Raw genomic sequence first — 13,480 nt, forward strand, 5'->3', positions numbered from 1 at the left:
ATAATGAAACACATAAAGTTCATATTGGACAAAGTGTACAATGAATCTGGGAACTTTTCACATGAACATTGTCAAGAACTGAAAGGAGACTGACAGCAGGCATCATTTAGGTGGACAAACAATTCATAAAAAACACAATAAGACAGCGAAAGAGCGGTGAATGTTAGTGAGTATAGAAAGATATTTGCATTAACAATGCTGAGACAAACAGAGAACAGAAAACAGAGACACTTTCATGAAGATGAATACAAATACACACACACAAACTGGAAATGGAAACAACAAACACAAGATATTTATGTAAGAAATCTTATATCCGGAATTGTGAGATATAAACTTGCAATTGCGAGGGAAAAAGTCAGAATTGTGAGTTTATATCTTTTTTTTTCTCAGAATTGCAAGAAAAAAGTCTGAAATTTGAGATGTAAACCCAGAATTCAGATAATAAAATCAGAATTCAAAAATGTAAAATCGGAATAAAAAAAAATTTAAATCAGAATCCTGAGAAAAAGTCTGGATAGCAAGAAAAAAAAACTTAATTGTGAGATAATAAAAAAAAAAAAAAAGTTTAATCTCATGGTGGAAACGGGCTTCCATAATAAGTCTTGACTAGTCTGCCTTGAAATGTTTTTTACATTTTTGAAGCAATATTTCAAGTTACACTTAGCAAAAAAAACACGTTTACAGTAATGCACTTTACAATGGACGTTTGAGGGTAAATTGCCTCTAGATTAAAACTGCAAGTTCATTACAGTAGACATGCTTTTGCTTGTATTTTGTTATGAAACGTGACGGAATAATTTTCTGTGATGCTCATTAAAGTATTTTTTCGATAGTTCTTTTTTGTTGTCCAAACTGACTCTGTCAAATAATGTAATACTGGCCTTATTGTAAAGCTTAAATGTTGAACGACTGAATGATTCATATTTCAAGGATGGAAACAAACATGCAATATTTGGATAATAGCAATTCCATATTTAAAACTGAATGCTAATCCAGGACATTGCATGTAACTTATCAAAGCAATCCTGAATGTTATCTATATTAGACAAATTCCTCAAGATAGAGAAGTAAAACAATGAGAAGACACGATCATGCATATAAGATGATCAGGGAAACCAGACGGGAATGAAACATTTAAAGAACATTATAGAAAACCTTCACCAAGGTTACCTTCGAAGCCGAACTTTCTGCTTTCTGCACCAGCGAATCGGAAACAAAATAGCCATTAGCCAGCTTGCATGAAAAACTTTAGCTTCATGCTCACAGCTTCACACACTTCAGCAAAGCACATATACAGAAATGCTTACGGAGTCTGGGAGATGGCAGAGACTCATCAACTTCTCCTTTGAATCCTAAATGTAACATCACACAAAACGACAAGTTGTTTTTCTGTTTTATCAAATAATTGGACAATGTTTTCCTTCCCCATATGGAACATTTTGCCAGTGACCTTCCCCAACAGAAACACCATAACAACCCATTTTCTGTAAATATTCCTTCTGATGAAACAGAATTTGAATTACTCACTATTCATTTCAATAACGTGACTTTTTCCACTGATCTGCCATATTTAGGACCATCAGTGAGGCATAAGTAATGGCAATGAATACAAAAACACATGAACATAGATTTTAGGATGATTTATTTCACACCTACTTTTGACGACAACAGAAGCAAAAGCACAGGCCTCGCCCTTGCTGTTCATGGCCGACACACGATACTGTGCAGTGTCATCGAAGTCACACCTGGAAATACAGAGAGACATGTTACACACACGACCACTGCGGATGACTTTAACTGCTTCCACATGCGCTCACTTGTTAATCTCCAGGGAGTGGACGCTGTAGCTGCTCTCCACTTTGTACTTCCCTGGCTTGGCCATCGGATCAATGCTAACATTGTTCTTGTACCTAAGAGAGAAGAACGGATTGAAATACTGTGGGATAATGTAATGCATCAGAGCTTTTTGACCGAAAAGTAGAGGCTGAAGGCCAAGTTCACCTTCCGGACTATCTCAATCTAAATCCAAAGGCACTGAAAACAAATTGCTGCTGAAAACATTTTCACTCAGTAATTGCCAGTGCATTTCACAAAAATTACAAAGAAATGGCAAGTACAAACAACTAAAAATGCTGCATTATGCATGTTAGTTTGTAAAGAACACATAGTATGCATCTATGACATCACTATTTTACGAATTTAGGTTTGTGTAGTTTGCATGGAGATGATAACGGTATCATTTTCAAAAACTTGTACTTTGAAACCTGTTTTCAAAAGTTTCCAGGCCCCTAAAACGCCTTTGTCATGTAAACGAACGGCCAAGACGCATAAAAAGTTTTCAGTTGAAAATGGTGTTGTGTACATGGGGGTGAACATCCCCAAATTGAGTCAATTTTGATTCCATGTTGACTTAAAGGTCAAAAAGGGCCAGTAAATGAAGTATAATGGAGAAGTCCATTATATATATTTGTCACTTGCCACAATGGTTATTAAAGTTAACTAAAAATAAAACCATCTCATTACTTGAAATAAAATAAAGTTTAACTGAAATAAAAAAACAACAACTTTATTTTATCTCATCTCATTTTAATGTACTAAAATAACTTAAACTGAAATAAAAAAAAAAATATATATATATAGGCATAATAGCAAACACAAAAAAATTACAAAAACAGATCAAATTTACCATAACTTTAATTAAAACAGAAAAATTCTAAATATCAATAATAACTATAATACAATAACACTGCTTATCACATTATAATGTTGACGTAATGCAACCATCATACATCTGTAAACGTGTGTTTGTGTATGTACATGTGCACGTGTGTTTGTGTATGTGCATGTGTGTTTGTGTATGTTTGTGCATGTGTGTTTGTGTATGTGCATGTGTGTTTGTGTAAGTATGTGCGCGTGTGTTTGTGTAATGTGCATGTGTGTTTGTGTATGTATGTGCATGTGTGTTTGTGTAATGTGCATGTGTGTTTGTGTATGTACATGTGCACGTGTGTTTGTGTATGTGCATGTGTGTTTGTGTATGTATGTGCATGTGTGTTTGTGTATGTGCATGTGTGTTTGTGTAAGTATGTGCGCGTGTGTTTGTGTAATGTGCATGTGTGTTTGTGTATGTATGTGCATGTGTGTTTGTGTATGTGCATGTGTGTTTGTGTAAGTATGTGCGCGTGTGTTTGTGTAATGTGCATGTGTGTTTGTGTATGTATGTGCATGTGTGTTTGTGTATGTGTACAAAAACACATCAAATTTACCATAACTTTAATTAAAACAGAAAAATTCTAAATATCAATAATAACTATAATACAATAACACTGCTTATCACATTATAATGTTGACGTAATGCAACCATCATACATCTGTAAACGTGTGTTTGTGTTTGTACATGTGCACGTGTGTTTGTGTAATGTGCATGTGTGTTTGTGTATGTACATGTGCACGTGTGTTTGTGTAATGTGCATGTGTGTTTGTGTATGTACATGTGCACGTGTGTTTGTGTATGTATGTGCATGTGTGTTTGTGTAAGTATGTGCGCGTGTGTTTGTGTATGTACATGTGCACGTGTGTTTGTGTAATGTGCATGTGTTTGCGTAAGTATGTGGATGTCTGTTTGTGTATGTGCATGTGTGTTTGTGTATGTATGTGCATGTGTGTTTGGGTATGTATGTGCACGTGTGTTTGTGTAAGTATGTGCACGTGTGTTTGTGTAAGTATGTGCACGTGTGTTTGTGTAAGTATGTGCACGTGTGTTTGTATAAGTATGTGCACGTGTGTTTGTATAAGTATGTGCATGTGTGTTTGTGTAATGTGCATGTGTTTGCGTAAGTATGTGGATGTCTGTTTGTGTATGTGCATGTGTGTTTGTGTATGTATGTGCATGTGTGTTTGGGTATGTATGTGCATGTGTGTTTGTGTAAGTATGTGCACGTGTGTTTGTGTAAGTATGTGCACGTGTGTTTGTATAAGTATGTGCACGTGTGTTTGTGTAAGTATGTGCAAGTATGTTTGAGTAAGTATATGAATGTGTGTTTGTGCGTGTAAGCTCACCACACGACGCGTGGTTCAGGCCATCCTGAGATGGTGCAGTGCAACCGCACACACTGTTTCTCCCAAACAGTGTGGGATCGTGGCTTGATCACAAACTCGGGCGTGTGCATCAGGCTGTCCTCGTTCAGACGCTTATGGTACTCTTCGTTCTCATGGATCTGAGGACATGCAGCCATTCATATATGTTTAGAAAATGGCAAAGCTTTTGGTCATAAAACTTACCAAAAGATGATTGTTTACAAAAAGAAAATCCATCCAGAGCTATTACAGTAATGCATGGTAAATATGAATGTGACTTCTTCCATTTGCATCTTCTATTTATAACAGATTCACACAATATTTGCACAAAATGTGTTGAACATTTATAATGTGTTCATGGAGACTCAGGTTGTTCAACAGAACGCTCATTAGGATCAAGTGCTTCCTTACAAGTCAATGGTTTTATTTGTCCAGTCATGTCAGTGTAAATATAATCTCCTTGAGGGTTCCCTCTGTGATGATCAGCACATCACTTGTCGACAACAGTAGTTTCATAGTCACTTTAACACACACCACAGATTAACACAGACCACACAACCACATAAAACATTACAGCCCTTGAAATCTGGCACCACGGTGGCATGGTTTGTTGGCACCATGATCAGAACTAAATAAAGTTTGTGTCGTGATACTTTCTTGCTCTTTTTCTATCTAAAAATAGGGAACATACAGTATGCATTAGTTTAATGGTGTTCCTCAAAGCATACAATCTAAGCAAACGTAAATGCATCTCCTGTTGCACAATTAGTTCAAACAATAAAATTCCCATCTTCAAACAATAAATTAGTTCAAACAATAAAATTCCCACATGTTTACTGTGTGTGTAATTTTACCCTTGTGTTTATTAAAAATAATTTTCATTTTTTAATAGAATGAGTGTGTATTTATGTTTATATAGGATGTTTTTTTACATTTTGTCATCCATCAGACATACAGTTTTAGTTTATATCACATATATCCAAAAAGGATATATGTGAACATGGTTCAGAAGCACCATCGTGTCCTATGGGCCAAGGCTAATTTAAAATGGACTGTTTCAAAGTGGAAAAGTGTTCTATGGTCAGACAATTCCAAATTTGACAATCTTGTTGGAAATCACAGACGCCATGTCCTCAGAGCTAAAGAGGAGGGAGACCTTCCAGCATGTTATCAGCGTTCAGTTCAAAAGCCAGCATCTCTGATGGTATGGGGGTGCATTAGTGCATACGGTATGGGCAACTTACATTTACATTTACATTTATGCATTTAGCAGACGCTTTTATCCAAAGTGACTTACATTTGAATTAAAGTTACAGTTTTTACATTTTATCAGCTCTTGCATATCAACTTGCATGTTTTGAAAGGCACTATGAATGCTGAAAGGTATATAAAGTATTTAGAGCAACATATGCTCCCCTCCAGATGACGCCTATTTCAGCAGGACAATGCAAAACCACATACTGCAGCTATTAAAACAGCATGGCTTTATAGTACAAGAGTCTGGGTGCCTGCAGTCCAGATCTTTCACCAATAGAGAACATTTGGCACATCATTAAATGAAAAATACGTCAAAGACGACCACAAACTCTTCAGCAGCTGGAAACCTATATCAGGCAAAAATGGGACCAAATTCCAACACCAAAACTCCAGAAACTCATAACCTCGACGCCCAGACGTCTTAAAACTGTTTTTAAAAGAAGAAGAGATGCTACACCATGGTGTGCATACACCAAATGTATTATTACACTGTATCAAGGACACTTGAAAATAAAGTGTAACCACATATTTAATCTCTAACCGAAACAGGAGTAGTGAGTTATGTGTTTAGGAACAGGACTGGGATCTCTACTGACCCTCTTGCTAAGTGAGATGCGCTCTGCAGACTCCCTCATGACGGTTCTGCGGGACTTGTGTTCGATGCGTTCTGACTCCACGCCGCTAGCGAAGAGGTCACGGCGAGCCAGATAGCCGGCGCTCTCTTTAGCACGCGCTTCCTCTGTGTCTGATAGGCCGCTTTCAAACTCATGACTGAGGGGGGAATTATGTAGCATCACATTCGCAGCCTCTCGAATTAAACACAGCAATGCAGCACAATACAACATATATTTCATCACATACAATACAGTATATAAACATCCACCCTTAAAGGCATAGTTCACCCAAAAAGAAAGCTCTATCATCATTTACTGTGCACCCTCAAACACAAAAGGAGATATTTAAAAATTTGGTAACCAAACAGTTGTATTTTTCTAGTATGGAAAAAACACTATGGAAGTCAATGGCTATCATCAAATATTTGATCAGCAACATTCTTCAAAATATCTTCTTTTGTGTTCAGTAGAAGAAAGAAACTCATACATGTTTAGAACAACTTGAAGGCGAGTAAATGATGATGAATTTTTGTGTGACCTATTGCTTTATTACAGCAAATTTTCTTACCGAGAGCCATTCTAGCTGTAAAGTACTCCTAAGTGAGCTGAAAGGGTTCTCAATGTTAAATTATTGTTTGCATCAAAGACTTTCCCTTGTGAAAAAGAAGTGTGCTTAATTGTAATAAATGTGCACTTGTAGTGTACTTCAAATTTTATAAGTATGTTTTTAAAAAGAGAAGTACTTGCAGATAGTATCATATTAATGAAATAAAAGGTCACTTAAGTTCCTTAATCACATTATGCATTCATTATAATGCCTTAAGAATACCTTTATAATGTATTATAAATACATAGAAAGTGTTACCATATATTTTAAGTCAGCATAAATACACATTAACCATATTTCAAAGACATTCTAATTAATTATTACATATAAAGATGTACTTAGGCCCTATTTAAGTGGGTCAAAAAACACTCTAAAGTTCAGCTAATTGCATTGAATATAAATGTAACATATAATGCATTTTAATTTAATTGCAATTAAGTGTCCAAAAACATTACACTCAGTTCACACTTAAGTATATTCTTTTAAAGAATATTATTTCAGTGCTTTTTAAAAGTATACTTAAGTGTACATCTTTTTCACAAGGGTTAAAGAACAATGCTAAATCATTTCTTCAATGGGACATGACCATAAAGTCCAACAGTATGCGCAGCCTTTTTTAAAACTATGTGCATGTAGGGCTATAAATAGCATATTATTGAAGTGCTTGATAATACCAAACACATGCTAACAATAGAAATCATGACGTATGGAACAGCTGCATGTGTTTGTTCCAACACAAACAAAACCCAGATTGTTTCTTTACCTGCCCCTGAAGATGGGCACCACATAACCGATGATCTGGTTCTCCTTGTCCATGGCCAGATAGGTTGGTTTGGCTCTTTTTGGCATAGGGCTCAGCCTGGCCTCATCTAGAGCTGTGTATGTGGCAGCTCTGATGCTGCAATGGTGCAGAAATTGCAACATACACACGTGTGTGAGTATCCAGCACTTCTTTCACACGCTATTATAAGTTTTGGAAGGGATGTGGCATTGTGAAGAAAGGATGTAAGGTTGAAAATCGAAGATTGAAGAAGGTTAAGGGAGTGAGTGGGATGGAGGTTAATCACCTCAGTGATCCTGAATTACAATAAACCACCAATAAAAGCTTCATCAATGGTCAGAAGTATAAAGTAGTGGAATCTATACCCTCCAATCTACACTTAGTTGTTTTATAAGTCTATGAACTTTCACATGGACTGTCTTTCAATTGTGGGATGCTTGATGTTCTGAAGAATTCTTCCACTTTTCTACTCCATACTGAACAATTCTACACGAAACAGCATTTGCGACCCACTTCAATAATGTCAAATATTTCAAGATACTGTTACAGGATATACAACCTTTGTGAAAAAGAAGTGCACTTAATTATATTGGAAGTGCTCTTGTAGTGTACTTGCAGATAATGTAAAATTAATGAAAAAAGACCACTTAAGTGACTTAAAAAGAGACACTTTCACGAGTTTGTTCATTAACATACTTAAAAGGGCACTTTGTAATAATGCCAAATTAAAAGTTTTACTTTATTGTGTTTTGATAATCTTTTGTTGTGCTTTAAAGAAGTACACTTATATGTTGACTAACATGCAAAGTACTTGATTATAATTTTAGCATGTTATTTGATAATACTTTAAAATTAATAAATTTTAAATGTACTAAATTGCAACTTCATTATTTCAAATGTGTAATTGCAAACAGATTTAAATAAATAACATACAAGTCTCAATAGAAATGACATTACATTTTAGTTTACCATAAATACTTGTCACATTCAGCGGCACTTTAACCATATTTCAAAGACAATGGAATTATGAAGTTAAATATAATGACATATTGTGTTTACATCCCAATTCCTTTGCTTCTAATCTGTCATTACACTCATGCCTTCAGACGACTTATACCCTTCATATACCTTTCACATATCACTATCTTCTTCATGCCTCTCATGAGTGTGTGTATAAATAGACACTCAAAGGTTCAGGAGAGAGATGGTGGGGGCGCTTAGGACAGATAAAGTGCTCCAAAACCAGACCAAAGACCAGGATTGGACAAAAACTGTATTCCCCGGAAAAGCTTTCAGTTTGCCACATTTAGCAAAGACATTTGGGAGCACATATTTCATTGGATGAAGTGATTAATGGGGCCGAAACAGAAACCTACGAGACAACCTGCCATCCTGTGATACTCCATATCCTGCTTAAATCCTGTACAGCACAGTAGCTCATAAAAGAGGGATCTGTTCAGGCTAAAAACAAATGTTTCAACAAGGTCTGTGTGTAGTTTGACCAATAGCACGCAGGCATCCTACAGGTGCATCTCAATAAATTAGAATGTCATGAAAAAGTTATTTTTTTCTTGTAAGTTATTTCAAAAAGTGAAACTTTCATATATTTTAGATTCATTGCATGTAAAGTAAAACATCTCAAAAGTTTTTGTTTTGTTTTAATTTTGATGATTAGAGCTTACAGCTCATGAAAGTCAAAAATCAGTATCTCAAAATATTAAAATATTTACATTTGAGTTTCAATTAATGACCATCCCTGCAGTATAAATTCTGGATATCTCTTGTTCTTTGAAACCACAATAATGGAGAAGACTGCTGAATTGGCAATGATCCAGAAGACGAACATTGACGCCCTCCACAAAGTGGGTAAGTCACAGAGGGTCATTACTGAAAGCTGTGGCTGTTTACAGAGTGCTGTATCAAAGCATATTAAATGCAAAGTTGACTGGAAGGAAGAATTTGGGTAGGAAAAGGTGCACAAGCAACAGGGATGACTGCAAGCTTGAGAATACTGTCTAGCAAAGCTGATTCAAACACTTGGGAGAGCTTCACAAGGAGTGGACTGAAGCTGGAGTCAGTGCATCAAGAGTCACCACGCTCAGACGTCTTCAGGAAAAGGGCTACCAAGCCACTTCTGAACCAGAGACAACGTCAGAAGCGTCTTACCTGGGCTGTGGAAAAAAAGAACTGGACTGTTGCTCAGTGGTCCAAAGTCCTAATTTCAGATGAAAGTAGATTTTGCATTTCATTTAGAAATCAAGGTCCCAGAGTCTGGAGGAAGAGTGGAGAGGCACAGAATCCATGTTGCTTGAAGTCCAGTGTGAAGTTTCCACAGTCAGAGATGATTTGGGCTGCCATGTCATCTGCTGGTGTTGGTCCACTGTGTTTTCTGAAGTCCACAGTCAACGCAGCCATCTACCAGGAGATTTTAGAGCACTTCATGCTTCCTTCTGCTGACAAGCTTTATGGAGATGCTGATTTCATTTTCCAGCAGGACTCGGCACCTGCCCACACTGCCAAAGGTACCAAAAGCGGGTTCAGTGACCATGGTGTTACTGTGCCTGATTGGCCAGCAAACTTGCCTGATCTGAACCCCATAGAGAATCTATGGGGTATTGTCAAGAGGAAGATGAGAGACACCAGACCCAACAATTCAAATGACCTGAAGTCCGTTATCAAAGCAACCTGGTCTTCCACACCACCTCAGCAGGGCCACAAACTGATCAACTCCATGCCACACCGCATTGAGGCAGTAATTAAAGCAAAAGGAGCCCCAACCAAGTATTGAGTACATATACAGTAAATGAACATACTGTCCAGAAGGCCAACAATTCACTAAAAATGTTTTTTTTATTGGTCTTATGAAGTATTTTAATTTGTTGAGAGTGAATTGGTGGGTTTTTGTTAAATGTGAGACTAATTCATAACAATAAAAAGAACCAAAGAATTAAACTACTTCAGTCTGTGTGCACTGAATTTATTTAATACACGAGTTTCACAATTTGAGTTGAATTACTGAAATAAATTAACTTTCCCATGACATTCTAATTTATTGAGATGCACCTGTACATAACTGACCAATCGTGGCATGCGAGAAGTCAGGATCTACAGAGAACGGTCAAAGCAATGCAAACAAGCATGCATATAATGTACGAGGACTGTAGAGAGGATCAATAGGAAAACAAAGACAAAACTTGGACATCTTAGACAAAAAATAAATAAAAATTAGGACATATGGTCCCCTGAATAAACGGCCATTGAGATGGAGGAATGTCTGATGGATTTGGAAAACAAGTGATCAATAACACAAGTGATCTTACATTTACATATTTTTATACTCTTTCAATCTAAATCCCACACACATACATACAGTGACTCAAACATATAAATGCATAATGCATGTCTACTACTTCTGTAGCCACTATAAATACACCATGACCTCAAGAACACCAAATGAAGTTGCAAGTTATGTTATGAATGCTATTTATATTACGAAATGAAATCAAGTGATGAAGAAACCACTAAAATCATGACTGAGCATTGAAAGATTTCAGTTTGTGCAAGCTGTTGTATGATTCTTGAAGCTACAGTTACATTAGTCTCATTATGAGACACACAAGATAACCTTACGCTCTGACATTCAGAGTGACCCAGTACGCAACAGCCTAGACAAAAACGAGCCAACATTCACATGACCAGAAGAAGTAAATTAAACAAAATACAGGCACAAATCCAAACCACACAAAGGCCTAAAAAGATTCACAGCCAGTTTCGAATCTAGAAGCACTCTAGGACCCAAACTTAAGTCTTAGATACTGTAAATGTGTATCTGCCTGTCGTTTAAACTCAACTAAAAGTCCTCTAGATAGCAGAACCAACTCCAATGACACTATTCTGTAAAAAAACACCAACATACCAAAGGTAAAGCCAATATACCATTCCCACATATCTTAAAGTGAACGTGACCTGTCAACCAAAGTGTGAGCAACAAGCACACTGCATGCAGAAAAGAGCTATAAACTGCATGTTTTAAGGATGTTTTAGGTTGAGTGGGAGATACGGATTAGACAAAGCAAGAGGGGCGACAGTAGTGGGTCATTTTTGTGTTTGGGTGAAGGATACAGTAAGTGTATTATAAGGAAGAGCTGGCTGCTGGAATGGGTTCAGGTTATGGGACTGGGACTGGGAAGGATTTACTGCTGATGTGATGAATCTCGCCATGCTCTCTTACCCCTTGGTGCTTTTGCTGCTATGTGAAGAGTAAGCGCTAGAGCTCTGCTTGTATTGGCTGATAGCAGACTCCGTCTCTCGGCTACGGTAGCCGCGATCATAGTGACGGTGGTGTTTCTGGTAGAACGGTATCGATCCAGACATTGCGTCTTCTTTAGCTCAGATACTGTCTTCAGTTCTCAAGCTCTTTTAGTCAGAAGATTCAAAACTTTCTATCAACACATTACATATGAGTATTACACCCAGTGATTTGTAAGTAATAATCTCACAGGCAAGACTGATCAGTGCTTTAACTTCACAGTCAATTTTCAAATTAGTCTGAAAATATTGCATTTCCTGTTTATTAGCAATTTGCACTGTTGCTTTGAATTTCTTTTGAAATGCCATTAACCTTGTTCACTTAAAAAAAAAAAAAAAAACCTTCTAGGATGTTTTTTTTTTTTTGACAGCATTAAGATCTGACAGATATCTTTGACAGTAAATTTTAAAATATATACAAAGTTTAGACTTAAATCATTTCTGCACTATAAATATTTTTTCTGCACTATAAACGTTTTTTATTATATATTTTTTATTTTTATTATAGTGCAGAATATATTAAATATATTCTGCACTATAAACGTTTTTTTTTCATGCATTATGACTAAAAAAATTACATTTATTTATTCTCTTGGTTGACTGCAAAGTTAAGCTGTTCTCATGGTATTTTTAATATCAGGAATTTATATGTTGCAGTTTGACACAATTCATTAATTATATGAATTTCCATTGGCCAAAACTATGGTTGATGTTTGCATTTTGTCATTTACAGTTTTGCTGTTTCATAATTGTTTTATTGTTTAAATATCCTGGCTAAATATAGACTACCTCATTCTAAATGCATATGACTTTTTTTAAACTTTTTTTAAACTTCAGATATAATTTAATATTTCCAATATCGCTGTCAAATAGCATCATGTTTCCATTGCCAGGTCATGCAATGTGACAACATACCCACAAAATGTCAGCGTGTTAAATTAATCCATTTTAAATCTTTTTTTTTTTTTTTTTTTGGCAACCAATCTCAGTCTTCCCTACGGATTTAGTATCAATTAAGATTCATGAAATATCCTCTGTTTCAGCTGACAAACTTCATGCAGCGGATCATCTCACCTTGCCAAAGAGCAGGACCGGAGAGCAGCGCGTCAGGAGCCCAACCAAGATCCAAATCCAAGCAAAGACGCAACCTGGCGCGGCGCTGTGAACGGGAGCTGCTGTCCACACAACAAAAATAATATTGGCAATGGCAGGAATGTCCAAGCGACTCTCACGACCTTTTATGGCGACAGGAGCCGTTAAATATAGCCGTAGTGCACAGGAGTGCGCATTTTACGCTGCACGGTCTGTACTAAACGTAACTCTTTACGCGTTAAATACACTGGTGTTAGTTTGCGAGTCATTCTATATTTAGGGGTACATTTCGGGTCAGCCAAAAAGTCAGAAAATTAGTATTCTTTTTTGATAAATAAACTAGGTGGTTGAATAATATATCCCCTAAATGTGCTAAATTAATTATTTGGCAAGCTTAAGCTCTAATGACTTTTTAAATATGTTAATGAAAAGTTTTGATTCAATATGTTTTGATTCAATGATTCAATATTTTGTCAACTATGTTACGGACAAATGCTGTGTCAAATGAAACATAAATGAAACCACATGTTTGATAACACATTTATTTGAAGGTTTTTGAGTCTATTCACAAGAGTTTTGAGTCTATTCACCAGTGTTATTTCTCTAACTGATTTGAAAATATGAATTTGGGGCATCATAATGGGCGTTCTGTGAGATGATATCATGAAGGATGGAACTTTCTTCAACATAAATCCACAGTATGCTGAATTTAGCCATCGTTCGCCATCCTTACCAAAGACA

General features: G+C 36.4%; 1 protein-coding gene across 9 annotated transcripts in view; it reads right to left on the bottom strand.

The window, feature by feature from the left end:
* The window catches only part of LOC306872726 (myomesin-1-like), a 46,728-nt gene extending 33,740 nt beyond the window's left edge, over positions 1–12,988 (bottom strand). For 3 of the 9 annotated variants that reach the window (XM_079421484.1, XM_079421481.1, XM_079421479.1), the window contains exons 1-9: positions 12,722–12,988; positions 11,571–11,781; positions 7,322–7,456; positions 5,934–6,108; positions 4,063–4,220; positions 1,821–1,913; positions 1,660–1,748; positions 1,311–1,355; positions 1,174–1,197 (exon numbers count right to left, since the gene is read on the bottom strand). In XM_079421484.1, coding sequence (XP_079277610.1) covers positions 1,174–1,197; positions 1,311–1,355; positions 1,660–1,748; positions 1,821–1,913; positions 4,063–4,220; positions 5,934–6,108; positions 7,322–7,456; positions 11,571–11,713 — 862 coding nt within the window. In that variant the 5' untranslated portion in view covers positions 11,714–11,781; positions 12,722–12,988. The remainder of the gene's footprint in view (positions 1–1,173; positions 1,198–1,310; positions 1,356–1,659; positions 1,749–1,820; positions 1,914–4,062; positions 4,221–5,933; positions 6,109–7,321; positions 7,457–11,570; positions 11,782–12,721) is intronic. The other 6 variants (XM_079421485.1, XM_079421480.1, XM_079421486.1 and 3 more) reach the window with 4 other exon arrangements.
* Positions 12,989–13,480: the final 492 nt, after the last annotated feature.

The sequence above is a fragment of the Barbus barbus genome (assembly GCF_936440315.1).
Source record: "Barbus barbus genome assembly, chromosome: 1".
In the NCBI taxonomy this organism is placed as follows: Eukaryota; Metazoa; Chordata; class Actinopteri; order Cypriniformes; family Cyprinidae; genus Barbus; species Barbus barbus.